Source organism: Stylophora pistillata, chromosome 5 (assembly GCF_964205215.1).
Source record: "Stylophora pistillata chromosome 5, jaStyPist1.2, whole genome shotgun sequence".
Classification (NCBI taxonomy): Eukaryota; Metazoa; Cnidaria; class Anthozoa; order Scleractinia; family Pocilloporidae; genus Stylophora; species Stylophora pistillata.
In genome coordinates this window covers 495,551-523,238 of record NC_142523.1, presented here as the reverse complement: position 1 = coordinate 523,238, position 27,688 = coordinate 495,551, and the positions used below count along the sequence as shown (strand labels likewise).

At 40.7% G+C, this 27,688-nt stretch overlaps 3 protein-coding genes across 5 annotated transcripts; 2 read left to right on the top strand and 1 right to left on the bottom strand.

Annotated features, from left to right (window-relative positions):
- Window positions 1-1,154: 1,154 nt before the first annotated feature.
- LOC111338906 (adenosine receptor A3) lies at window positions 1,155-6,742 on the top strand. The gene is made up of 2 exons (XM_022945456.2): window positions 1,155-1,534; window positions 2,428-6,742. Exon 2 carries the CDS (start codon window positions 2,534-2,536, stop codon window positions 3,536-3,538), a length of 1,005 nt encoding a protein of 334 aa, XP_022801191.2. The 5' UTR covers window positions 1,155-1,534; window positions 2,428-2,533; the 3' UTR covers window positions 3,539-6,742.
- Window positions 6,743-6,923: 181 nt separating this feature from the next.
- LOC148729731 (uncharacterized) lies at window positions 6,924-13,782 on the top strand. Of its 3 annotated transcripts, XM_088760089.1 has the most exons (5): window positions 6,924-8,846; window positions 9,913-10,016; window positions 10,841-11,181; window positions 11,401-11,598; window positions 12,873-13,782. In XM_088760089.1, exons 2-5 carry the CDS (start codon window positions 9,917-9,919, stop codon window positions 13,200-13,202), a joined length of 969 nt encoding a protein of 322 aa, XP_088616215.1. In that variant the 5' UTR covers window positions 6,924-8,846; window positions 9,913-9,916; the 3' UTR covers window positions 13,203-13,782. The 3 variants fall into 3 exon arrangements, with proteins under 3 accessions (XP_088616215.1, XP_088616214.1, XP_088616216.1); XM_088760088.1 differs by lacking the exons at window positions 6,924-8,846; window positions 9,913-10,016 and having other exon boundaries at window positions 10,026-11,181; XM_088760090.1 differs by lacking the exons at window positions 6,924-8,846; window positions 9,913-10,016 and having other exon boundaries at window positions 10,026-11,181; window positions 12,738-12,988.
- LOC111338895 (sterol 26-hydroxylase, mitochondrial) lies at window positions 13,418-27,542 on the bottom strand. Its single transcript, XM_022945443.2, has 9 exons — window positions 27,103-27,542; window positions 26,590-26,789; window positions 25,268-25,561; window positions 24,928-25,025; window positions 18,253-18,419; window positions 18,021-18,099; window positions 17,376-17,532; window positions 16,440-16,483; window positions 13,418-14,652 (listed from the first exon to the last, which is right to left on the bottom strand). Exons 1-9 carry the CDS (start codon window positions 27,540-27,542, stop codon window positions 14,542-14,544), a joined length of 1,590 nt encoding a protein of 529 aa, XP_022801178.1. The 3' UTR covers window positions 13,418-14,541.
- Between the last annotated feature and the right edge of the window lie 146 nt (window positions 27,543-27,688).

Here is a 27,688-nt window from a genome sequence, read left to right as displayed (position 1 = left end):
TTCCATCGCATATTTCCACCACTTTTCTCAAGTAAATGAAAACAGCTCATGAAATGGATAAGCGCACATTTAAAAGGTGACATTCAATTTTCTGTTTCTCTTAATACCTGCAATGTTAGTTCCAAAATCCTGACAGTAAAGCGTGTCTTTCCGGAAATTGAAAATGCAATTTGTTATATCCTTATATCTGGCGGGTTATTTCAAGTCATCGCAAAATTTACTTAATTACATCATCTGCTGCGATCGTAGACATGCCCGAGTTACAGCGAAACTTAAGGAAAAAAGATTAATCTAATATTTTACAGCAAATTAAAAGTGCCGTAAGGGTCACTCCTTAGTTTCAGTTTTTTTTTTGCTCAATTTGTTTTCGTAATTGCTTGTTATTCTTGTCTCTCGTTAAAAACTCAATGTATTATTTTAAGCTAAAGTCAAGGCCATCAGAAAACAAAATGTTGTCTGTCAGCCTAGTTTGTCACTATTTGATTTACAGTCGATCAGTTTTCCTCTATTTTCAAGAAACACAACCGTGCTAAGAATACATGTTCAACTGATACTGATTAAAAATTGTGTCTCTAATGGTCAAACAGTTTGGGAGTTTTCATTTTTAAACTGCGGCAAACGCGAAAGTGTTGATCTGTGCATATTGGTATCCGTGTTTTTGTGCTACTGGTGTATGAAAGATCGCGTTGAATTCCAAATGAACCAACTAATTTGCCGTGGAGGTTTACGTTTTCAGCCCATGCCACATTGGTGATCTAATGATGTTGTTTTGCAGAGGACGGCTAACAAATGAACAAAGTCTTAAAACACGCGTGCCTAGCTATCGTTCTACCCACCAGATGTTGTTTTTGCCAGGTCGTCATTGCCGCCCCCGCCCCCCCCCCCCCCCCCATACGTGTGAATATGCAAACGCGCAGAATTTCACCGTTAACCGTCAAAAAGCAGCTTACATTGGCCGTCAAACGATTCAACTCTTCCTAATCTCACGTTTTCTGCAGCTTGCCACAAGCAGTTCTAGATCTCGAAGAATCTTCATACAAGCAAACATGTATCCAGGCTTCCGCTTTCACTAATTTTCGCCTTGACTGACGGTTTGAAAATATCAATATTCAATTTAAAACTTTAATACCTTAAAATAGCTTATTACGTTGCTGAATAAATTACTTCTGACCACGTCACTGAAGCCGAGCCTTTCCCGTTGTCCGACCAAATTGAACTTAAAGCAAGTTGAATTCATGACCAGTGTCCTTAAAGTCGTCTGCAGCTTTTCTCGTAAAAGCAGAAGATAAACCTTTTGAGCGATAAAGGAAACGAGTTTCTCTCGGGGAAAACCAAAGGCAAATTGGGAGTTTTGCATTATCTATTTCTTCGACTTGGTTGTTAAATTCAGTTGGGCCTGGTTCATTCGAACTACAGTTGTACCGGCTGGTAAATTACTGAAAGGGAAAAGTGAAGTTTACAGTGTCACAACCAAACAAAACGTCGTGTTAGAGCTGCCACAACTGTTGTTCGCAGAGAGAGAGCGAAGTAAACGGTAAGGTGTGTTCTGAAATATTAACCTCTCGCAATATGTTTTTTAATCATACGTATTTATCTATGGAACTAAGAGCTCTGCTGTAAAATTATGTAGCAATACCTTATGTAATTATATATTTCCGTTGCCGTATTATCTCTCGAAGTAAGTACATTTTTAGCGAGGATGTGCGAAGCTAGCTCTTGTAATCACAATCGCCGCGGTTAATCCCCCCCGTGGGGGAATTTCGTTCGTGCCCGGAGAAAACTATGCTAAGTGCTAGAATAATCAGGCCTTCAAAGTTCTGCATATGTTGTTACAATTATAATATCGAATCTAAGGTATTGATTGGAACTGAAGATTAATTATTGCTGGAGGTCTTAAAAGTAAGCATTAGTTCACTCTAGCAGATAAAGACTGAATAGATCAAAATACAATCTATAATTCATGTTAAAAGATGAAAAACTCAATATTGAGTCAAATTCTTAAAAAGAAACATTTTCTTAAAAACTGTCAACCGTCAAAGGCCCTAAAATTAGACCGTCAACCGTCAAAAATAGGAAAAATAACTAATGGACTTTGTCGATTTCGTGGAACAGAAAGTCACAGTGTCCGGATAGCAAATCATTTGATGCCTTTTCTCTTTTATCTTATCTCAACCCTATGACTTTGTAATCTAAATTACTTTAAAAATTGCGTTTAACTTATCCAGGTATTATTTTCTGATTTCCCTTGAAACAGCCGCGTTTCAAGGCTTTTAACTACATTGTGCTGCGTATCAGTTTAAGTCCGCAAGAGCTTTCAAATACTTGTGATGGTGCTGTTAAAATCTCCTGTAGGTGGAAAAAGTAATAATCGTGTGTTTGGCAGCGAATTGCTAAACCATATGCCAACTATTTTTTTCAATTTGATAGATTGGCAGTCGAGAGTGAGAGACACAGATGAATTCTACTTTTTAATCCGCTAAGGCAACAATTGTATGAAAAAAAAGTCCAGCTCGGAATTAAGTAAGCCACTGACATGTTCAACAACACAAGTGTTTCAACAGAAAAGCTGTCTCAAGGAAATATCAACACTGTCATCATTGAAGCAGTAGTTGAGCTCGTTCCCATTGCGCTATTGATCACCATTGCAAATGGCTTGGTGCTGGTTTTATTTACAAAGAATACCACGCTCCGAACAGCACCAAACTATGTCCTTTTTAGCCTGGCAGTCTGTGACTTCATGACAGGGATCATCAATATTCCCCTCTTCATAATTGTCGCGTTCACACCAGTTATTAAGTCTTTTGAGGTTCGATACTACATGGCCATCCTGGTGAGTGTGCTGAACAATTTGACCGCCATATCATCTTGCTATCATATACTTGTCGCCACAACAGAGAAATATCTGTCGATCATTCGGCCAGTAAAACATCGACTGATTACCAGAAGAACTGTAGCCAAAGTGGTGAAAGTAGTTTGGGTGGTGTCTGTTATTGTGGCCTTTAGTCCCTTTGCATGGGTTAAAATGGAAGATAGAGAAACCCAAACGAGACTGGCGTTAGCACATGTGATTTTTTGCCTTGTTGCCGTTTTCTTGTTGCCGTATGCATTCATGATATACGCTTTTATCGTTATCTTTAAATCAATTTCCAACAAAGGTAAAGCTAAACGAGGTGCCACTTCGGAAAGACCTTTCTTAAGCCGGCAAGCTGCTCTTGAAAAGCGCTGTTTGATACTGTTCGTTGGAATGGCGACCATCTTCCTTCTTTGTTGGTTGCCATGGTTTATTTTGATGTTGCTGTTCAAAGTGAAGAAGGACGTGAACTCCCTTGAAATCCCAGCTCATGTATCTGTGCTGGTAAGATATGCTACTTCTATCATAAACCCTGTGTTGTATACTTTCTTCAGAAGAGACTTTAAGACAGCACTACAGTCCTTATTTTTAGGCAGTAGATTACATTGTCTAACTTCCTTATACCAAAAACCAAATGGATCTGATATAAATGAAACAGAAGGAACAGCTGAAGAAGACACTCTGTAACCCTCAACACCCTATCGCAGTAGGTATGCATATTCTTCACTGTTCTCTGTACATTTCCTGAGGTGCTGACGAGGAGAATTCGTTTAACAACCGCCTCCCGGTTAGCTCAATGGATAGAGCGCTGGACTGTTGTGCGGGAGGTCGAGGGTTCGAGCCCCGGCCGGACCAACACTCAAGGTCTTAAAATAATTGAGAAGAATATGCTTCCTTTCTGTAACATCAAGAAATGGTTAGATATTCTAGTCTTCTCGGATAGGGACGAATAAATGGAGGTACCGTCTCCTACAGGGTTAGGGGTAGGAGACGTTAATTTCCCACGCACGAGATTACTGTGTGATGGATGTCCTCCCCTGGGGTGGGATGGGCGGGTTAGGATTGTAAAGCGCTGTTGATCTGTCATTGTAAATAGCGCTCTATAAGTGATAAATTGTTGTAATTGTAACAATCAAGAGCGTAAATGTTAGGTTTCCCGTGCACCAGGCCTAGTCTCTGCCGAGGTTTTGTCATTCGACACTAGGTCAAACCTCGGCACACGTGTCTTTATCGCTTAATTGTTATTTTCGCCTTTATTTTACGGATGGAGATCATTTAACTTAACTCACATCGAAGGAATAGAACACAACGGAATCATTACGGTAGTTGAAATAATTTTTTAAGGTTTACGGACAACGACACTTGCTGGTTTGTAAGAATTCCTGATTCGGTATTGTATTCGAACAAAGTGCTGAGCGTAGTTGATCGCATCGAATAAAACATGGAATTGAAACTGAATTGACGGCTGTTAGAAAGAGCTTCCTAGGTCCCATTTATATGATCTCGGGTATCCGAGACAACTCTAGGGAGCATTTATATAAAATGTGACATCTGCTAACCCTCGTTCGGCCAGGCCAGGTTAGATATTCGACAGGGTGGCGCACGACAGAAAAAGAATTGCTGTAATATGCCCGTGCTCTGGTTATGGCGCGCGCATGCATTTTCTGTTCGAGTTGTCTCGTCTCGGGTAGGCGAGACAAGGTGTTTACATGAGAAAAACTTGTCCCTTCTGCCAGGGTTACCCTACCTGCCGAGGTGAGACTACTCGCCTCCCCGAGTTATCTCGCCTACCCGAGACTAGTTCACAATCTCATATAAACGGGCGGCTGACTTTTGTAAAGAAATAAGTAAAAAGTTAGCTCGCCCAGGATAACTCAGGGGAAGGGGTTGTCTCGGATACCCGAGACCATAGAAATGGGGCCTAACTTGTTGATTATTTTCTTTTAAAATTTCGTGACCTTCATGTTTGTTTCAGGGGCCAGGTGATATTTTCCAAAAATAAGATGCTCGTTACTCTTAGTTAGGGTGAAAGGGTTTGGGAGTCAGAGTCGTTAGGACCGCCGCCTCAAAATAAATGTCTTGAATTCTTGAATAACTCAGTAATTTCTTTAAACGACGTACATTTTCTAATCAATCTTTTATGTTGAAGTTTTGGATGGACTCACGTTTTCGAAAGTTATTTCGCCTTTCCAAAAGGTGATGAACGCCAAGGTGACACTTTCCACTGACCTACGATGGATTGATATGCATATAAATAAAATAAACCGATAAATTAAAGGTGCACCTCACCCTTTCTTGTCTTGTGCTGTACAAGGTTATATCACACGTTAATAGTAAAACTAATTGGTCGATCTCAATAGGGCGAAGTTTACTTCAGTTAGCTTTTGACTTCTCTCTGTAACAAAATTTGGAAAATTTGTTTCCTCTGAAGAATGTGGTTCCTTTTTGCGGCAGCAGCTCCTCTCCCCCTTCCCCCTCCCCCCCCCCCCGCCAGAAAGATATACCAAATCTACTAGGGGTGCCTTACCTTCAAACAACCACTTGATTTACGTTCAAACGTACAAACATAGAATCGAGGCCGATAGGACCCTAACCCTGCTCTACCAATGCATTTGGGGAAAGAGATATTGTGGTTAGAAAGGTAATCTTACTATTTATAGAGAAGGATAACTTCAATGTAAAGTGAGATGTGAAATTCAATAAAAACCCTTATAGTTAGGCTAGCCCAAACTTGATGGTGTATATTCTTCGTGGAGAACCGTTAAAACTGGTGTACCACAGGGGTCCCTGTTGGGTCCACTCTTATTTAATTTGTATGTTAATGATCTTAATTATTTTATTACTAATACGTCCTTGAGGCTATACGCTGACGACACTACTCATTACGCCTCTGATGTCTCACCAACAGTATTGCAGTATATAATTAACTCTGATCTGAGCGTTCTATCGAGATGGTTCTCAATGAATTTTTACAAATTAATGCCGCCAAAACGCAAGCTATCGCTATTGGCCCGTCTTCATATCAGTATGATTTCCATCTTAATGATTCTAATGTCCATACAAAGGACACACTCAAAATCCTTGGGGTGGTCCTAGATAGCAAATTAACATTTAAAGCGCACATAAAGCAACAGCTGAATAAGGGATGCGCAAAGGCTTCGGCTTTGCGGAGAATACGTAAGTTTATTTCAAAGGACGTGTTAGTTCGTTTATATAAGGCCTATGTTCTCCCTCATCTCGAGTACTGCAGTCCCCTTTTACTGGGAGTAGGTAACGCGGAGACTACTAAAATAGAGACAACTAATTACTTTATATTAAGAACTATATTAGGCTTCTCGAAGTCTGTGTCATACGACTTCCTCCTCAAGTTGGCCGACATTAAGTCTTTGGAGAATCGTAGGCAATTCCAATCGTTAGTTATGTTATATAAGTGCTTGTATGATAAGGGGGCTCCTTATATAAGTGATTTTTTTCATTTTAGAAATGTACCGTATAGTTTGCGCGGGCTCAGTACACGGCTAGATTTACCTCCTTTTAATCTTGAGTTTTTAAATCGGTCTTTTTCATTTTTAGCTAGTAAACTTTGGAATGCGCTACCCCCTAGACTCAGAGAATCTCAAGATATTGTTTCATTCAAGCGTTCTCTTAAAGCCCACATGGCTTAGTGGCAGTGATTGTAAATATCGTTATTGCTAATATTGTAACTTTTTATTGATAGCTCTTGTCTACGATCTTCGATCCTGTTTTTAGTTATTTAATAGATCTAATTATTATTTGTATTCTTACAGAAATTATGTTTTATTTCTAATTGTACATACACGTACACGTTTTAACGAGAACTTCTGTACTCCTAGGTGTCACGTGTTTAAATAAAGGATTGATTGATTGATTGTTATCCCACTCTTTGTGAAATTGAAGTGGAATAACTGAGTGCCTGTTAAATCAGTATGGAAAGACCAACATGAACTTTGGGAGCAAAAATTAATATTCTCGTGTAAACGTTACCTCAGTTGATAATCTTTTGGTCAAATATTTCACCAAGCACGGTAAAGCTATCTTAAAAGAAAAAATTAAGAATAATTCATTGCGAGGCGATATAACAATCGATATAACAACAGACCTCCGTCCTGAAGACAGGAAAATGGAGGTGACAAATCAGTAACAGATAGTTGAAAATATAAAAGTATTTAATGATCACGATAGACTAGAGCCTATAACGTTTTATCACAAACAGCTAACTGTCAAAAAAGAAAAGAAACATCAGGTCTGTTCCACAGATACGTTGTGCAATATTACCTTCCTGCTGGATAACGAGGATGCGACTCCAACAGCCCAACTGCTGAGGTTTTCGTGCTATGTAGCACTCAATAATACACAGGATCAGTGTTGATACCAGCCTGGTGCTGAAACGGCCACCTTGCTTAAGTAAAAATAATTTGACTTGTCAACAATAGGAAAAAAGAGAGTCAAAGACTGCATGTGTCTATAGGGGTTACAAATGATAGTATAAAGAACAATAATGATAATGATAACAATAGTAATATAATAATAATTTAAAGGGGCTTGCTCGAAGCCTCGTGGTTCCCCAATCCTCTGGCACCAACAATGGTGCGCCTGTTAATTATAAATAATTTTCTTATTTTATTGCAATTCCATTTTTTGAGACTTTTGTTACATATAAAAAGGCTTTCTGCGTTTTAGGATATTCCGTCATTCCGCGTCTTAAGATATTCCGCAATCCCTCCGTCCCATCATTCAGTTGAATAAATCAAAGTATATCGTGTTTCTCAGCTTGCTTTCCCCGCATTTTAGCGGCTCTTTTCGGCCTAACTTGCTGACTGAAACAGTAAAATGCTCTTCCATCAAATAATAAATAAATTCCTCAGAGGCTCCATGATGTGCAGATCATATCCGTTGAGAAAAAGTATTTCTGCAAGGAAAAATTTTGATTTAAATCAGGTGACGATGGGCGCCACTGTGAAACTACTTTTAGATGTTTATCGTCCACTGAAGTGTCACGGCAAGAACTGAAAAGATTATTCTATCGGATGTTCATAAATTAACTGATTCAAACGGTAAGATGCTCTCTCTTTTAAGAAAAAAATATTCCTTTGAAGTTTCATGATGCGCCGATCAAACCGATTAAGATACCGATATTTCTGCAAGGAAAAATTTTGTTTTTAAAATAGCGCGCAATCCTAAAATGATTGTGAGATGCTTGTTGTCTTCTGCCGTCTTCCTTAGTGTCAGGGCAACAACTTGAAAACATAATGTGCCAGTGGCTATCAGCCAGAAATCACAAAAGGAGAAAACTCAACTGTGTATCAAGTGCGAACTACTTACTAAAAATACCCCGCAAAAAAACAATAAGCAGCACCAAGTAACAGCGGGTCAAAATTGGGTCAAGATGGAATTCTATTGTTACACTCACTCCCTCACTCATTCATCTTTACAAAATAATGGCTTATGATAGGCAGTAGCTACAAAAACCATGCAAGTTAACCAAATGCTCTTTACAGCTGGGACAAGAGCGACTGCATATCTTCCGAGTGTGAAAGTCTGTGAAAGTCAACTGTTGTTTTTTACGTAATTATATATCTTTCAATACCTTTCAATGTTCAATGTTATATTTCTTATTCAGCTATTACTTTGATAGGCAGTGTAGTTTTGAATTTTTCTTGAATACGATGCTCGTCTGTTATTAGTTAGACCCCAAGTCATTCTTTTATTGAAATAGCACAATACGAACAAATGTTTCATAAGAACTGACAACTGAGTTGCTATGCAGTTTTGATGGATGCTGAAAAAAATGCATCAAAAGCTGCTCATTGTAAAAACACAAATGGAACAGTTGGGATATCTGAACGACCGAGGAACAACGGATCCGGAATTATCCGTATACCGAGTCGTTTGAGACCGGTTCGCAAAAGAGAGCGAGTAACGCCGACAAGCGCAAGGAGATTTCAAGAGAAATAGCCTGTACACATTTTCTGAGGTGAGCTTATTTTTTTCCTTCGATTCGTTTCTAGGTATTTTCGAAAGGTGATGTTCCCTATTTTATCCTGTATCTCCAGAAAGTAAATATGCAATGAAATGGAGCACATTTGTTATGAGCACTCAGTTATATGATATGTCAATATTCTTCGTTAATTGGGTTGACGTGAACATTTTTGAAATCAGAAACAAAAAACGAGATAAAATTCGGGACTTCAACGCCAGGATTTGAACCTGTAAATGATTTTCGAGCAATTCACATACGCCTAATTGACTGCGGAGATAATTTCTGTCCTTAAACATTTCCCTTCTGTATCATCTGGCAGAGAATGTTTTGTTTTTCTAAAATCATTTAGTCAACCCGGAATATTCAGAGATCTTATGATTTTGAACTCATTTTATCTTGAGAAATGTGCAGAAAATCTACAAGTTTAGGCCATAGTTTAAGGATGTGATTAACATTCATGAGTAGTAACAGCAGTAATCGAACAGTGAGGTACCCAAGATATCCGGGAAAAGAAAGTGACGGCCACTTTAACAAAGGTTATCTCGCGGTTAGGTCGCCTGTAAATTTTTCTCGACGAACATTTCAGTGAAGGTTAATTGTCTTGAACATTTTACTGTCCTCAAAAGGAGTTAGAGTTGCTAATGAAGCAGATTTGAAAGGAGCTTTGATAAGGTTTTTTTTTGCAATGTTAAAGAACTGGCTCTAACACTAGTGTGCGGCGTTCATCGAGATATGAAGCACACAGCGGGGAAGTTTGCCGGAGAACACAAAAGGTGCGTGAGTTTCTCGAGGAGTAGCGGAGAACAAATTTAGCTCCCTGAAGTTCCCCTAACCTCCCAAATGCTTCATAGCTTAATGAACGAACAGCTAACACATGAACCAATTTGTTTAATTTATAACGTTATCAATCAGCAGTACCTTTAAAGGTGCATAACGCTGAAGATTCAATATAGCCCATTCTACATTGTTTTCCTTCTCCAAGAAAGTCCACGTTACTAATACGATAAAACACTCCAAACTGTAATTTTCATTGCATTTCTTTCCTATTTTCACCCTACAGGATAATGGCTTTCGTGGACTTAAAAATTGCTGCAGTAATGGTGTTTTGTCTTGCAGTATTCACTCTCTTTTGGACAAATCTAAAATATTGTAAATTCTCTCGAGGTGTGTATCATTAGCATTACAACAGCTACAATTCAAATTTCATTTCTTCAATATCAATATCCTCCAAGCTTTATGCAGGAGAGCCCGGGCCGCAAGTTATTGGTGGTTTGCACGCTACGTCATTGCCGCCATGTTGGTGGACGTAAACAATAGATATCTCATTGGCTCCCTTTGTTCGTCCACCAGCATTTGTTCCTTTCACCATTGTTACCTGTGTCTCTAGAGATTGGTTGCAAACCACCTATTGTGAGGTTTCCTGAGGAAAGACACTTATATTTCAATGTTTTCCCCGTGAGACTTGCTAAGTGTAAGGATGAAACGATTCCATTCTGAGCAAGGTATCTCTTCTCATCGAGGAGAAGAGAACATATTTCCATTCACTTATTACTCCATAGATAGGAATGCGTCCCGTCAGGATGAGCCTCTTGGCTCGTTGTACAACATCATTCTTGATAACGATTCGAAGATAACCGATTACTGATGATGATGATGAAAATGTAACTGATCCTGAGCTTGATTAGAGGTCATAAAAATTTTAATGCCTCAAATTTTCTTGTTCAGTTTTACGTCTGGTTCGGGTAAGCGGTTGATTACAGTTTACTATACATCCTATAATCAAAAACTTCGAAACAAGTTTTTTCCGGCCTTCCTTTCAAGGGCTTTCAGTGGGCAGTCTCTAACCTCTATTCTCTTTCTTCCAGACCTCTTTTCTGCCTTTCTTCCTCGATCCTCGCTCAACTCTCCCTCTCCCTCAACTCTCCTAACTTTTCCTTTCGAATACCCCGCTGTTATGCACTTTGCACCCATAAATTATTTGATTTCAGTTCCACAGCTGACTCATCCTCTAGATGCGAGACAGTACGACAATGTCAAAATCTTCTTGCTCTTTATTGGTTACAACAGAAGCAGACACACCCTGCTAGCTTCTCTGCTAGATGCTCATCCACACACCATCGTTGCCAACGACTACGATATCTTAGGCGAATGGATCAAAAATCCTCTGTTGTCTCAGAGGGAAAAATATTACATCTACGAGCTGCTCTATGCAAAATCTCGTTATGACGTCATGTTTGGAGTGCGCTCGCGAATGGTGGGTAACAAACCCAAGAGGTTTCATTATAACATCAAGGACCAATGGCAAGGCAGATACAGTCATAGTCTGAAGGTTTGTTTTCTGTTCTTGTACTCGTCGGTGCAAATTTAGCTGGATTTCAGATTATACACCGCGCTTTACAATTTGAAAATGAGCCTCTCTCCTTTCCAAATGGAAACCACTTACTTACAAACAAGTGCGATAACGTGAATACAAATGTGGTTTATCTATAAACATGTTGCTGGATATAATCAGAATGCTGACTCGTAGTTTCCTCTTCGTTCCATGCAGGTAATTGGTGATAAGAAAGCTGCCCATGCATCCAAAATTGCGCGTGAAGCGGAGGGAGTAAAGGCATTGAAAGACCTCGAAAAAAAACTTGGTTTACAGCTAAAGTTCATTCACGTTGTGAGAAATCCATTTGATAACATCGCAACAATGACCCTACGAAGAGCAAATGTGGGGAAAAGGGGACAAAGAGACCTCAAGGTAAGCACATACAGTATAATGGTAACAAGACTCATCCTGACTTATACAAGCCATTAATAAACGAGGATAAACAAGATATCAATGCCAAGGTCTGAGTTCTCTGCCGAAGCCAAAAGCCGAGGCAGATAACAAAGACGCGAGGTTGGATAATTTATGCTATCTTGCAAAAACCGAGAGAAACACTTTCTCTCCAGGTTGGCAAAAGTTTTAGAACACTACACGCGCGAGGGGCTTAGAAACTAGGCAGACTTTGAACTCGATATGATAACTCAAAATCTGCAGCAGATATTGTGTTATCATTTCAACTTCACACGCTATTCTATTTGGACTGTAAGCTCTCAACCGATCCTAGTTTTTCTCGGGCTAGGAAACTGACCCCTTTACTGACCTCCTCTTAAATTCACTAGAAATCATGAATTGAAGCTAACGATAACAACCTAACGATACAAAATTACGATGTAATAATACACTCACCTCTTCACTTCCAAAATGGCGGAAGATGGTCGATATGTTTAATGCCTATAGTCTGCCATCGTCCAAACTCGTTTTACTACAATTGCTAGTTCTCCTACACTCATAAACTAGTGGCAAATGTTTCGAAACATTGTGTACTGTGTTGTATACGTTTCCACCGAAAAGAATTGTTTTTCTTCGACCAAGGCGTCGGTAACCGGAGGTTTGAAGTGTTTTAGTAGTGCCAGGTCACGCTCTAATTGCCATTTTCCAATATGGCGCTGGCTTTTCCTTCGTTTGTTAAAAATTGGGTAAATGGTTGTGACTAATGGACTTTCAAGGTAACTTTCTTCATGTATGCCGTGAATTGGTGAAGGCTCTACTCGCAGATGAGTCCCTGTCTTTAGAGCCTGCAGAACAGACATCATTTGTGCGCGTTTTTCAGGTGAGTGAACAACTACTGAAGCGCGAGGCATAAATCGCGATACCCAAGCGACGGGGTTTGGCTGACCTAGTTGAGAAGAAGCTCTTATGGTAGTTATACATTTAAATTCATTTCCAGTGAATTTAAGAGGGGGTCAGTAAGGGGGGGGGGGTCAGTAGGGGGTCAGTGTTTTGTCCTAGCCCGTTTTCCTCGTCAGTCTGATGTATAATAAATCATATTAATCATACTACCGATCTGCTAGGTTTCGGACCTACGTTAAACTTTGAAGCAAAAGTTTAACTCATCCAACTAACGCAGCCAAGGCGTCATAAACATTTTAGGAATACCTTATCACCAAAGATTCTTAGCCCTTCGCTTGATGATGATCTTCATTTAGGTAAACCTTTCAAAAACACTCGATGGAAGTATAAAAAGTTACGGTGAACTCGCTCGGGGTAGTCTTGAAGTCAAGAAAAACTTTCCAGGCCGTGTACTTGACGTGGCAAGCATGGATGTGATGACAAACACTATTGAAACTTTGCAGAAAATTTGCAATTTCCTAGAAATCACGTGCACAGAGAAGTACTTGCAAGACTGCGCAGCTATTGTCGATCCAGTCCCCTCCACCACGCGAACAAGAGTCGAATGGAACTCAGACCAAATAAACCGAGTTCGGAGATTAGTATTACAATATCCATTCCTTAGACGATATTCATTCTATGATTGAATGTCGCTGAGAGGCGCTGTGAAAATTGGATAAGCTGGTAGATATTGGATAACAAAATAATTTAAATGTTAGGCAATAGCTTGTAAAAAGGAGGCAATTTGACTGAAAAGTCCTTTAACTCGTACTTTGTGTTCGTAATAAATGTTGCCATACGGTGGGGTAAAATATCCTAAATGTAACTATGTGCGTATTACAATTCCAATGACACATGTATATATGCGCGTAACCGTTTCATGTTGTCCTTCAGTGAGGCCTAAAATTACTGAATTACTGTCACATAAATTTTACAGTAGCTAATACAATAGCCTCATTGGAAACCATTACATCAAATACGCCCAGAGATTACAAGGTTATAACTAAGCGAAAGAATGAAACTTTTACCTATTATACACCTCAGTACTAACTATAAGTATTGAAATTTATCTACATATTGAGTAATGATGTCAAATACCATGATTTATATAGAACATTGAAGGCCTCTTGCTCGCTGAACAGTCTAATTAATCTAATAGTATTGGTAATTATAAATGATCGAATGAAAATAAAAAAAACTGAAAACGTGTGATGTGAAATAAGAAACTCCAAATCAGATGCTTATGTATAACTGCAAAAACATTGTCTCAGAAAAAAAAACCAAAAAGGTAAGAAGTGAAACAAGACAAATGAACCAAAGCGCATTTTCCCATTGAAGGACAGTATTAAACCCCAGCGCTTATTGAACAGCGGATTAAGGCAAAAACGGGAAAAGAACGACTAGGAAACAAGAAGTTCGCTTATTAATTTAAATCAACTTGAGTAAGTGCTTTAAGGCCGGCTTATGTTTAGGATTTATCAACATCACAAGAACATAATTTACTTCCTACTGAATTTCGACTTGCCTTTTTTCATTTTCTCACGATTGCGTTGTTGACATTAGGTGCAACTGAGTGCAAGGGATACATGTTGTTATTAGGGATGACTCCCGTTCAGTCTAACTTAATTGTCGCTTCTTCTATAACAATTGGATCTTAAGAGTGAATGTGTGCGGATGTTGGAGAATGGACTTTGAATTAAGAAAATCGGTTGATATAATATCTTCTGTTACGGAATTAAGCTTAGAGCGGGAAACTGTACTCATTCCCACACATGGTACACGTGTCCCGCCTGTGAATTCACAAGTTAAGCTTTCAGTTACTTTTTCGTTTCATTTATATTGTTACATCTAATTCAAAGGTATTAACTATGGGTAATATAGTGATATGGCCTTCATTTATGACGTCACTTAATGTAAGCCCGCTGAGTTATGAAGGTGGAGGAGAGGGTCAGTGAGTGCCACTGTGTAATAAGAAATTTTAGTGACTCAAAGGCGGTCGATAAGTTTGATATTAACCGGTTTATCAGGAACCATAATGAGCTTCTGGTACATTTCCAATGGACCTTGATTGTACTCAATTTGAAACCGCTGCAGTAGCTGCCAGACAAAGTATAAGAAAAATATATCAAAACTTCAGGAAAGATTTTCTAGGCTACAGTTCGTTGCAAACCATCCTCGGAGACCCAGGGGCTGTGAGTCGATTTCAAGTTAAGGGCAGAAGAGCCCCTGAGGACATTGTCTTGCAAGACGAGTTCCAAACGGTCGCAGTCGTTCTGGCATCTGATTGGTGCCAGAAAATCTTTGTGTTTTTCTGCCCAATCAGAGTGAAAGTGTGCTTTGGAGTCCTTTCGTGTGTTTAACACGGACATATAACAAGAAGCTCTGTTGCTCGTTATGCTTGTTTGGGCCGTGCGACGAAGCTTTGCCCTAGTTGAAAAGGTTCAGCCTCAGCACACAATGTAAGAGAAATCGATCAGATTGTCCGCAAAAATCTCACCGGAAATTATGCTGAATAGTTTCGCAGGTATCACAAGAGAACGTGTTTAAAAGTTTGCGAGGTTCGTATAAAACACGATGATTGCAGGCGTTAATATGTCGCTTTTAACGTTAAACGAAATGCAAGCTTAAATCTGTCTAGATTTTTTGTACAATTTGCTGTAACTGAAACTTTGCCAATCTCGTGAAGTTATTTCGTCGCACGGGCCACGCAGGTATCTCGAGCAACTGGCGCTTATGCTTACGTAGCTTTCTTTGCGCGACGAAATCTAACCTTAGCTTTGTCAGCTGTAAAGTCTTTCGCAATTTGGCCAAGGTTGCAGAGAACGTTAAGTTCGTGGACGACTTCCAGCAAGCGCCTAGAGAAAGCTTAGCTGTGTTTTCGCTTAGCTAATTAAAATCTGAACAAAAATAATTATCGAGAACATCGTGGGAAGGAGAGATGTTTTCGAACAGTTACCGAAGGGGTTTGGAAAGAGTTTAATCTTTCAGCTGCTGCCTAGAGTGTTCAAATTCTTAAACTCGAAAGGCCACGGATTCTCTTCTAGTCCTTTGGTCATTGTCATTTCACCTCTTGTCGATTGTTGAAGACCAAGTTAAATACCTTTGATCATTGGGAATCGATCTGATGCTGCTTTCATTGAGGAAAACAAAAACCAAAGACAGAGAAATACTGGATGGAAAGGGCGGGTTTGCTTTCTTGTAAATGTCACCTGAGTATAGGGTTATCTACCGACGTCTAATAAACAAAAGTTTCCACGCTTAGCTTTTTTTTTATTTCAGGCGAAGATTAGATTTGGTTTTGGCGCGTACAAAAAGCTGCATAAGCGCTAGTTGCTCGACATACCTGCGTGGCCCGTGCGAAAAAATAGCTTCACGGGATTGGAAAAGTTTCAGTTACAGCAAATTAGACAAAATGAGATTTAAGCTTACATCTCATTTAACGTTTAAAGCGACATATCAATGCCTGCAACCATTATCTTCCATAAGAACCTCGCAAACTTTTAAACACGTTCTCTTATGATACCTGCGGAAGTATTCAGTATAATTACTGGTAAGATTTTCGCGGACAAACTGATCGATTTCTCTTACATTGTGTGCTAAGACGGAAACTTTTCACCTCTGGCAAAGCTTCGTCGCACGGCCCAAACAAACATAGCGGGCAACAGAGCTTCTTGTTATATGTCCGTATTAAAACACACGAAAGGACTCCAAAGCACACTTTCTCTCTGATTGGGCAGAAAAACACCAATCAGATGCCAGAACGACTGCGACCGTTTGGAACCAGTCTTGTAAGACAATGTCCCCAGGGGCTCCTCTGCCTTTAACTTGAAATCGACTCGCAGCCCCCGGGTCTCCGAGGATGGTTGTAAACATGACATTCTCACCTTGCAAATAAACAGATAAATTTCCAATTCCGCCAAACGACGACCTAACCAAAAAAAAAAGTAATATTCAACAGGAAAGTCAGAAGAAATAAAGTTCGTCAATATTTGAGGACAGCAGTACGGGGTAACAAAAGGGCGGAGAGATCTGAGACAGGATGTCAGTTGCCCGTGTACCTGCAAGGAATGTCTGAGGTTCATTCGGTAACGTGGAAGGAGAAAGGGGGAGGGGGGTAGGAAGGAGGTGAGGGGGACAGGTGACCGGGGATGCCGCTATAATCCAGGTGGAAAGATGCTCAAATCCGGAGATATGACAGGATAATCTTTATTTGAGCCACTGTTTACAACGTTATAAAGTTAAATGAAGAGGAGAATTAAATAAAGAAGAGTGCAAGATATCCTGAAAAAAAACCATAAGGGCTTGTCAGAGTAGGATATTCTAGAAGAATGCAAGGCATAAATCATTTCCAGCGTTAAGTACTAAATCTTTGAGTCCTTGTCACCGAGTGAATAGGAGCTCGCTAATAGGCCAGGTAATAGAGCGGTATAAGTCAATAGTCCATTTTACAGTTGTGTGCTTGGTTGCCAAGCCTTTGAACGGGAGTGGGGCAAGGGGTGACCTTGTTATGATACAAACCTCGCTGCCTTTCAAATGTAAATCACTTTGTTATCATGCTAACTAGATACAGGTCGCTATCATGACAAGGTCACCTTAAGCCTCACTCGAAATCAAAGGCTTGGCAACTAAGTACACAACTGTAAAATGACCTATTCACGTAAGACGTGCGGAAATTAATAACCTTGACCCAACTCCCTCCTTCCTCCCCACCTCACCCACCCTTAAAAATCCTCATTACGCCCTGTTTCCTCCTTCCTTCCCCCCCCCAGCAACCCTTGAAACCCTAATTATGCCCTGTCTGTTTCAACAACCTTACTCACCAAGGCACATTCGAGGTCCGAATCCAAATGGTATACTTGCAAAAGCGTGAGCCTCTTCCCTGTTTTCTCGCAGCCAGCGCTCTGGTTTGTACTCTAAAGGATCCTCAAAGTACTTTTCAGAGCGAGCAGTACAGTAATTTTCTAAAACTATGAAAGTCTGCAAGAGCAATTTGGAATTTCGTCAGTCCTGGATCTATATCAAATAATTAACAATTATTCCACGAGCGCGCGTTGGATATGAGATGATAGATAGCCAACGAGGCGCGTAGCGCCGAGTTGGCTATAATCATCTCATATCCAACAAATGCGAGTGGAATAATTGTTTTATTAAAAAAACGCCCCCAAACTATTAGACAAATCTTCTCGACTTTATTTTGTGAGAAGAAACCGGATTTAACAATGTACAGAAATTAGATTATGGTATATTGGCTGATATACCATAATGGCTGAGCCAATCAAAAGTCTTGAATTGCATTATCCAATGATCCAGTTTTTAATAAAAGGGATTAGTGTATTTGTTGATGGCAATCACCTTTATCATAATCCTTATTACTGTTATCTTTGTCATTATTTATCATGATAATTACAAATGGCAACACCGCACTCAACAAGATATATGTAGTAAAAAAACTAACAAAGACTCACTCTTGCTGGCACATGATAGCCACGCAACTCAATATCCTCATCCAATATTCGACTGTTGGCGGAAACAACTGGGTGTAATCTTTTCACAAAAATGTAAGAACAGAGAAGATTAAAACTGGCACAGTTCATGTTTTGTCGTAAAGTAAATAAATGGGTGTGCCACTCCATCCTACAATGCTTCCAATTTGAAAAAATTACCCAATCGTTTCTCATTAAGGGGTAGTAAGTTTACCTCATTGTTTCTTTTAGACAAGCCTTCAGATATGACAATTTTGCAAGACTCTGAGAGGTGACATCTGCATCCTTTCCAACAACACTATCCACCTCCTGATAGAGTTTGTCTTGCACGCGTGGATTTCTTCCTAAATTATATAACATCCACAAAGTAGTATTTGCCGTCTGTGTTATAAAAAGAGGAAAAAGAGAAACATTTGATCATTAAATAGCTTCTAACTGACTATATACACTTATTCCCAAAGATTTACACTTACAAGCATTATACATAGCCTTAATTCAATACTTAGCAACAGTAACAGTTGATTGTTAATACCCATTTAATGAACCAGGTTCATTCCTGTTAAACATGATGAAGGTCATGTCACTTAGGTGTTAAAAATAATGCACACGTTGTGTCAGACTACCATAAAAATTTCTCTTAAGACTGTGACACTAAGTCTTGTGGCAGCCATTAGATTGGAGATAACACTCATAGCAGCCTGATACAGTGTACATGCTCAAGTATACCACAACAGTGCTCAGTGACAGTGATATCACCCATAGCAGTCTGATACAGTGTACATGCTAAAGGTGTACCATGACAGTGATCCATGACAGTGATATCACCCATAACAGTCTGATACAGTGCACATGCTCAAGTGTACCACAACAGTGATCCATGACAGTGATATCACCCATAGCGGTCTGATACAGTGTACATGCTCAAGTGTACCATGACAGTGATCCATGACAGTGACATCACCCATAGCAGTCTGATACAGTGTACATGCTCAAGTGTACCATGACAGTGATCATAACAGTGATATCACCCATAGCGGTCTGATACAGTGTACATGCTAAAGGTGTACCACAACAGTGATCCATGAGAGTGATATCACCCATAGTGGTCTGATACAGTGTACATGCTAAAGGTGTACCATGGCAGTGATCAGTGAGAGTGACATCACCCATAGCGGTCTGATACAGTGTACATGCTCAAGTGTACCATGACAGTGATCAATGACAGTGACATCACCCATAGCGGTCTGATACAGTGTACATGCTCAAGTGTACCATGACAGTGATCACTGAGAGTGACATCACCCATAGCGGTCTGATACAGTGTACATGCTAAAGGTGTACCATGACAGTGATCAATGACAGTGACATCACCCATAGCGGTCTGATACAGTGTACATGCTCAAGTGTACCATGACAGTGATCAGTGAGAGTGACATCACCCATAGCGGTCTGATACAGTGTACATGCTCAAGTGTACCATGACAGTGATCAATGACAGTGACATCACCCATAGCGGTCTGATACAGTGTACATGCTCAAGTGTACCATGACAGTGATCAATGACAGTGACATCACCCATAGCGGTCTGATACAGTGTACATGCTCAAGTGTACCATGACAGTGATCAATGACAGTGACATCACCCATAGCGGTCTGATACAGTGTACATGCTCAAGTGTACCATGACAGTGATCAATGACAGTGACATCACCCATAGCGGTCTGATACAGTGTACATGCTCAAGTGTACCATGACAGTGATCAATGACAGTGACATCACCCATAGCGGTCTGATACAGTGTACATGCTCAAGTGTACCATGACAGTGATCAATGACAGTGACATCACCCATAGCGGTCTGATACAGTGTACATGCTCAAGTGTACCATGACAGTGATCAATGACAGTGACATCACCCATAGCGGTCTGATACAGTGTACATGCTCAAGTGTACCATGACAGTGATCAATGACAGTGACATCACCCATAGCGGTCTGATACAGTGTACATGCTCAAGTGTACCATGACAGTGATCAATGACAGTGACATCACCCATAGCGGTCTGATACAGTGTACATGCTCAAGTGTACCATGACAGTGATCAATGACAGTGACATCACCCATAGCGGTCTGATACAGTGTACATGCTCAAGTGTACCATGACAGTGATCAATGACAGTGACATCACCCATAGCGGTCTGATACAGTGTACATGCTCAAGTGTACCATGACAGTGATCAATGACAGTGACATCACCCATAGCGGTCTGATACAGTGTACATGCTCAAGTGTACCATGACAGTGACCAATGACAGTGACATCACCCATAGCGGTCTGATACAGTGTACATGCTCAAGTGTACCATGACAGTGATCAATGACAGTGACATCACCCATAGCGGTCTGATACAGTGTACATGCTCAAGTGTACCATGACAGTGATCAATGACAGTGACATCACCCATAGCGGTCTGATACAGTGTACATGCTCAAGTGTACCATGACAGTGATCAGTGAGAGTGACATCACCCATAGCGGTCTGATACAGTGTACATGCTCAAGTGTACCATGACAGTGATCAGTGACAGTGACATCACCCGTAGCAGTCTGATACAGTGTACATGCTCAAGTGTACCATGACAGTGATCAATGACAGTGACATCACCCATAGGGGTCTGATACAGTGTACATGCTCAAGTGTACCATGACAGTGATCAGTGAGAGTGATATCACCCATAGCGGTCTGATACAGTGTACATGCTCAAGTGTACCATGACAGTGATCAATGACAGTGACATCACCCATAGCGGTCTGATACAGTGTACATGCTCAAGTGTACCATGACAGTGATCAATGACAGTGACATCACCCATAGCGGTCTGATACAGTGTACATGCTCAAGTGTACCATGACAGTGATCAATGACAGTGACATCACCCATAGCGGTCTGATACAGTGTACATGCTCAAGTGTACCATGACAGTGATCCATGACAGTGACATCACCCATAGCAGTCTGATACAGTGTACATGCTCAAGTGTACCATGACAGTGATCCATAACAGTGATATCACCCATAGCGGTCTGATACAGTGTACATGCTAAAGGTGTACCACAACAGTGATCCATGACAGTGATATCACCCATAGTGGTCTGATACAGTGTACATGCTAACGGTGTACCATGGCAGTGATCAGTGAGAGGGACATCACCCATAGCGGTCTGATACAGTGTACATGCTCAAGTGTAACATGACAGTGATCAGTGAGAGTGACATCACCCATAGCGGTCTGATACAGTGTACATGCTAAAGGTGTACCATGACAGTGATCAATGACAGTGACATCACCCATAGCGGTCTGATACAGTGTACATGCTCAAGTGTACCATGACAGTGATCACTGAGAGTGATATCACCCATAGTGGTCTGATACAGTGTACATGCTCAAGTGTACCATGACAGTGATCAATGACAGTGACATCACCCATAGCGGTCTGATACAGTGTACATGCTCAAGTGTACCATGACAGTGATCAATGACAGTGACATCACCCATAGCGGTCTGATACAGTGTACATGCTCAAGTGTACCATGACAGTGATCAATGACAGTGACATCACCCATAGCGGTCTGATACAGTGTACATGCTCAAGTGTACCATGACAGTGATCAATGACAGTGACATCACCCATAGCGGTCTGATACAGTGTACATGCTCAAGTGTACCATGACAGTGATCCATGACAGTGACATCACCCATAGCAGTCTGATACAGTGTACATGCTCAAGTGTACCATGACAGTGATCCATAACAGTGATATCACCCATAGCGGTCTGATACAGTGTACATGCTAAAGGTGTATCACAACAGTGATCCATGACAGTGATATCACCCATAGTGGTCTGATACAATGTACATGCTAAAGGTGTACCATGGCAGTGATCAGTGAGAGTGACATCACCCATAGCGGTCTGATACAGTGTACATGCTCAAGTGTACCATGACAGTGATCAGTGAGAGTGACATCACCCATAGCGGTCTGATACAGTGTACATGCTAAAGGTGTACCATGACAGTGATCAATGACAGTGACATCACCCATAGCGGTCTGATACAGTGTACATGCTCAAGTGTACCATGACAGTGATCAGTGAGAGTGACATCACCCATAGCGGTCTGATACAGTGTACATGCTCAAGTGTACCATGACAGTGATCAATGACAGTGACATCACCCATAGCAGTCTGATACAGTGTACATGCTCAAGTGTACCATGACAGTGATCAATGACAGTGACATCACCCATAGCGGTCTGATACAGTGTACATGCTCAAGTGTACCATGACAGTGATCAATGACAGTGACATCACCCATAGCGGTCTGATACAGTGTACATGCTCAAGTGTACCATGACAGTGATCAATGACAGTGACATCACCCATAGCGGTCTGATACAGTGTACATGCTCAAGTGTACCATGACAGTGATCAGTGAGAGTGATATCACCCATAGCGGTCTGATACAGTGTACATGCTCAAGTGTACCATGACAGTGATCAATGACAGTGATATCACCCATAGTGGTCTGATACAGTGTACATGCTCAAGTGTACCATGACAGTGATCACTGAGAGTGACATCACCCATAGCGGTCTGATACAGTGTACATGCTCAAGTGTACCATGACAGTGATCAATGACAGTGACATCACCCATAGCAGTCTGATACAGTGTACATGCTCAAGTGTACCATGACAGTGATCAATGACAGTGACATCACCCATAGCGGTCTGATACAGTGTACATGCTCAAGTGTACCATGACAGTGATCAATGACAGTGACATCACCCATAGCGGTCTGATACAGTGTACATGCTCAAGTGTACCATGACAGTGATCAATGACAGTGACATCACCCATAGCGGTCTGATACAGTGTACATGCTCAAGTGTACCATGACAGTGATCAATGACAGTGACATCACCCATAGCGGTCTGATACAGTGTACATGCTCAAGTGTACCATGACAGTGATCAATGACAGTGACATCACCCATAGCGGTCTGATACAGTGTACATGCTCAAGTGTACCATGACAGTGATCAATGACAGTGACATCACCCATAGCAGTCTGATACAGTGTACATGCTCAAGTGTACCATGACAGTGATCAATGACAGTGACATCACCCATAGTGGTCTGATACAGTGTACATGCTCAAGTGTACCATGACAGTGATCAGTGAGAGTGATATCACCCATAGCGGTCTGATACAGTGTACATGCTCAAGTGTACCATGACAGTGATCAATGACAGTGACATCACCCATAGCGGTCTGATACAGTGTACATGCTCAAGTGTACCATGACAGTGATCAACAGGTTCACTATTTCAACTATCCCTTACATTATCTTTGCTCATTTTGGCCCTTAGGACTGATTGGGACAATAATTCCTGTAACTCCAAGATTCAAATACCGTATATCCTCTATTAAGCCCCCCAGGGGGGCTTATTTGTTTTAATCACTCTTGAGGGAGGGGGGGATTAATAGAGATGGGGGGCTAAAAAAAGAGGGGTGGCTTATTTAATTTAGTGAAACACATCACCTGTAGCAAAAATACCGTGGTATGAGACAGAGTAGACCTAGGCATTGTACAATTAAAGTCACTGTCAAGTGACAGGACTTGTGTGGTTCCCGGGCAGTACACTGCTTTGTCTAACGACAAGAAAATGGTGGCAATTCTACACAGAAAACTAGAGTGCAAAGGTGAGAAAGTTAAGCATATGAAGTTGGATGTCAGGCGGCTGAAGACCAAAACGAAGATAAACCTCTAGCCTGAATAAATCATAACTGATCAGTCCACGTCAAATGCTAATTTTTTGTGAAGAGTAAGGATTGGGGGAGGGGGGGCATAATTGAGAGGGGGGCTTATTTGAGAGGGAGGGCTTATTTGAGAGGGGGGCTTATTTGAGAGGAGGGCTTACTAGAGAGGGGGGGCTTATTTGAGAGGGGGGCTTATTTGAGAAAGAGGGCTTATTAGAGAGGGGGGCTTATTCAAGAGGGGGGCTTATTTGAGAGGGGGGCTTATTTGAGAAAGGGGACTTATTTGAGAGGGGGGCTTTTTAGAGAGGGGGGGCTTATTTGAGAGGGGGGCTTATTTGAGAAAGGGGGCTTATTTGAGAGGGGGGCTTATTAGAGAGGGGGGCTTATTTGAGAGGGGGGCTTATTCGAGAGGGGGGGCTTATTTGAGAGGAAGGCTTATTTGAGAGGAAGGCTTATTTGAGAAAGGGGGCTTATTAGAGAGGGGGGCTTATTCGAGAGGGGGGGCTTATTTAAGAGGGGGGCTTATTTGAGAAAGGGGGCTTATTTGAGAGGGGGACTTATTAGAGAGGGGGGACTTATTTGAGAGAGGGGGCTTATTTGAGAGAGGGGGCTTATTTGAAAGGGGGGCTTATTAGAGAGGGGGGCTCATTTGAGAGGCAGGGCTTATTTGAGAAGGGGGGCTTATTAGAGAGGGGGGCTTATTTGAGAGGGGGATTTAATAGAGGATTTATGGTACTACTTCTTCCTACTAAATGCTACACACTTCCTTGTTAATCAGATTGGAGATTTCAAGATAACAACCCCTAGCCAATGAGCTTGTCTGTTTGCATATAACCTGTTTTCTGGACAACTTGAAGGAATTGCTTGGATGAGTCACAAGTTAATAAAATTTGGGGGTTGAAGGATTAAGTTGTACTCATATTCTGTATCCTCTGATTTGAAGGGTTAATGTTGCTTATTAGCAACCCTGGAAACAGTACTTAGGAACACTATATCTACCAACAGGAAAACACTTCACATTTTTCTACTCATGTTGTTAAATTGAAAGAAACATTATGATGTCACTAACTGTATCAACTCCTGCGCCCACAACATCAAGAACAACACCCACAACCTCTTGAGGAGTCAGTTCCTTCTTTGTGAGCAGGTAGGTCAACAATGGAACAACTGCAAGAAAATAAAAGACAGTTAGACAATGATAGATGAAAATGATTGAAGAAAAGTTGGGAATTAAGTAGTGATTATATTCTTTTAAATCATTTCAAAGATAATCATAATGTTCAATGTACACAAACTGCTGCAGTTGTCATTTATTTCAATTACACACTCATAGACTTATATACAACACTATGTAATAATCATATACATTCATAAATCAGTTTCAAAGAGATATCTAACTGAATACTTGCCTTGAGTGTTGCCAGAGGGGTCAATTTCTTTATCTGACATTTCTTTTAATTCTCTCATCTTCTTATCCACAAAACCTTCCCCAATTTCTATAAGGGCATCAGCAGTTTTGAAGAATTTCTTCAGTAATGGTGTATCAATGTTGAAGTTCTTAGCAATTCTCCTTGATACACTAAAAAATAACTTATGGCTGATTGAGAAGAAGTTATGAACCTCTGTGATGAATCGCATGGCTTCTTCCTTGGGAGGGTCTTCATAAAGCCCCAGGCGAGAATCAAATGCAAGTGTTCCCACACCTTGAAAAATTATATAGAGAATGTTAAATTACTATTTCAATCAAAACATAAATTTAAAATGAATAAATCCATGAGCAAAAACAACACTCATTGGTCAAAATCTTGCTGAGAGAAAGTCTCATTCTATCAGCTAACATCCACCTCACCACCTCTTATCCCGCTTCCCATCTCATGACCCAAGGCCCAATTTTTGTCATTGTTTCATGTTCTCATTAATGAGAGAAAAAGGCCACATTTTTCATTACCACAAATGGCTTTTATCACTAGTAGCTGCATATTACAGAAGTTGGTCAGCCTATGATCCCATTCTGCCTTGCAGATCCACCTTACAACCTCTAGCAGCTGAGCACAGCTCATTTTGTTAGGCACATATTATATTAAGCACATTCCCAGGTCCTGGTCAGCTTTTGCCAAATGTGACAGCCCATTTGGAATAGGATGGCTTTATAACCCTTCCCAGACTTTCTCTTTTTGCAATTTTCTTAGGTTTGCTTTGGTGATGAGAGGGGCAGATATCATCTTATTGATAGCTTTGACAGTCAAGTGTAACATTTATCTATGTTTGGGTACAATATCAATTTTTTTATCATAACTGATCCACACATTCACATTTGATTCATCAGAAAATTCTATGTATTCCTGCATTCTTTTTAAAAAAATTAGGTGACCAGTTTTTGCAACAATACAGCTAGCCCCTGAGAAACACTCTGTACTCTTCCTTTATGAGGCTCTGAACTCAACCCTGAACTCAAAATCAAATCTGGTGACCCACATTCCTTATCACTGAACTGTAATCAGCATATGAAGATCAACCTTTTCTGTGCATATATTTCAGTGCCCTCTACTAGATGGCTCTGAACCTTGTAATGAGTAAAATGACTGGTCAGCAAAGAAGAAATGCTCCATGATCACTTTTGCTGAGGTTGCACCATCTCTCTCCTACTTCCCATGAAACTTCACTTAAACCACATTTAAGGTCACAGATCACTCACATTTATTTCAAGTATAATCAGTTTAAATTGACTTACTCTCTGTAGCCCATTTACTAAGTTCCTCCTCCAAGTCTGGAATGTATCCATCAGGTCCACATTCTTCCTTTAGTTTGGCAAGCCTTGCAATAGCATCGTTTGTTACAGCAGTAAAGTTATCAATGTTCTCCTCCATAATCTTTGGACGCATTATTTTTGGAGCCACACTGTGTCGCACTCTGTACCACTCCTCTCCTTCCCTATCAGATTCACAAAAAAATGTTGCAAACTAATTGAGCGAGATAATATTCTTAAATCACGCCAGCTATTTCTCTGTCAGTGTTTGTTTGTCCTCCTGACTCAGCTGTGCATTTGATAAATACAACTACAGCAAAATTTAAGAAAACGTCTGACAGATACCCTATATTTTTTCTCAAACTTTGTTTAGGTTTTGTTTAATTGGTAGTAAGACTTCATGTCTTGGCCCCCTTCCACCACGCAAAAATGGTGATACCGCCGTCATGTCACGCAAAGTGTAAAACGGTTTTGGACACATAAAAAATCGTGACTTACAAGAGCACAATGCCAGGGAAGTAATTTCTTCGTTGTCGATGTTCCAACCAAAAATCAACAATTAGTCTGGAGGGATATTTTCCTTCAGCACGTAGAGCCTTTTCTTGATCAACAGGATCAATAAGGTGCACAGAGTGTGTACCTATCACAGCGAACTCCTTGAAAATGGGGCCATATTTTTGAAACAGTTCATCCCACAATTTGTATCCTTTAGTGAATCCTTTAGTTTTCCAGTAAGACTCTGCGATCGATCTTAAGTTTTTGGGGCGTCCAGGGATGTCTTCGAAGGGTCTCGCTCCAGGAGTTGCGGATTCATGATCCCTGCTGCTGTCAGAAACTGCTTCGATTTTCTGAAATCTCAGAAGAGAATTCAAGGGTTTTGACACTTCATAACATGGGAGAAGACTTCTGCGGAGAGCAACTCTTGATAAAGAATACATAATGAAACCCAGTCTTTACTAGTAGTGTTCGTAACGCATTCCCAGGAGCAGAAAAGAAAACAATTAAGCTTGCGAAATAAGTTTGCAAGTTGAAAACATTCGAACTGGTGGCTGTGGAGCCGTTCCGTGTACATATGGCCTGGCCA

Coding starts and splice junctions, on each gene's coding strand:
- LOC111338906 (XM_022945456.2), top strand. CDS start 2,534: ATGTTCAACAACACAAGTGTTTCAACAGAAAAGCTGTCTCAAGGAAAT.
- LOC148729731 (XM_088760088.1), top strand. CDS start 10,555: ATGCCTCAAATTTTCTTGTTCAGTTTTACGTCTGGTTCGGGTAAGCGG. Junction 11,182..11,400: donor GATACAGTCATAGTCTGAAG/GTTTGTTTTCTG, acceptor CGTTCCATGCAG/GTAATTGGTGATAAGAAAGC. Junction 11,599..12,872: donor GGGGACAAAGAGACCTCAAG/GTAAGCACATAC, acceptor ATCTTCATTTAG/GTAAACCTTTCAAAAACACT.
- LOC111338895 (XM_022945443.2), bottom strand. CDS start 27,542: ATGTATTCTTTATCAAGAGTTGCTCTCCGCAGAAGTCTTCTCCCATGT. Junction 26,790..27,102: donor TTCCCTGGCATTGTGCTCTT/GTAAGTCACGAT, acceptor TGAATCTGATAG/GGAAGGAGAGGAGTGGTACA. Junction 18,100..18,252: donor TGTCTAAAAGAAACAATGAG/GTAAACTTACTA, acceptor TTTTGTGAAAAG/ATTACACCCAGTTGTTTCCG.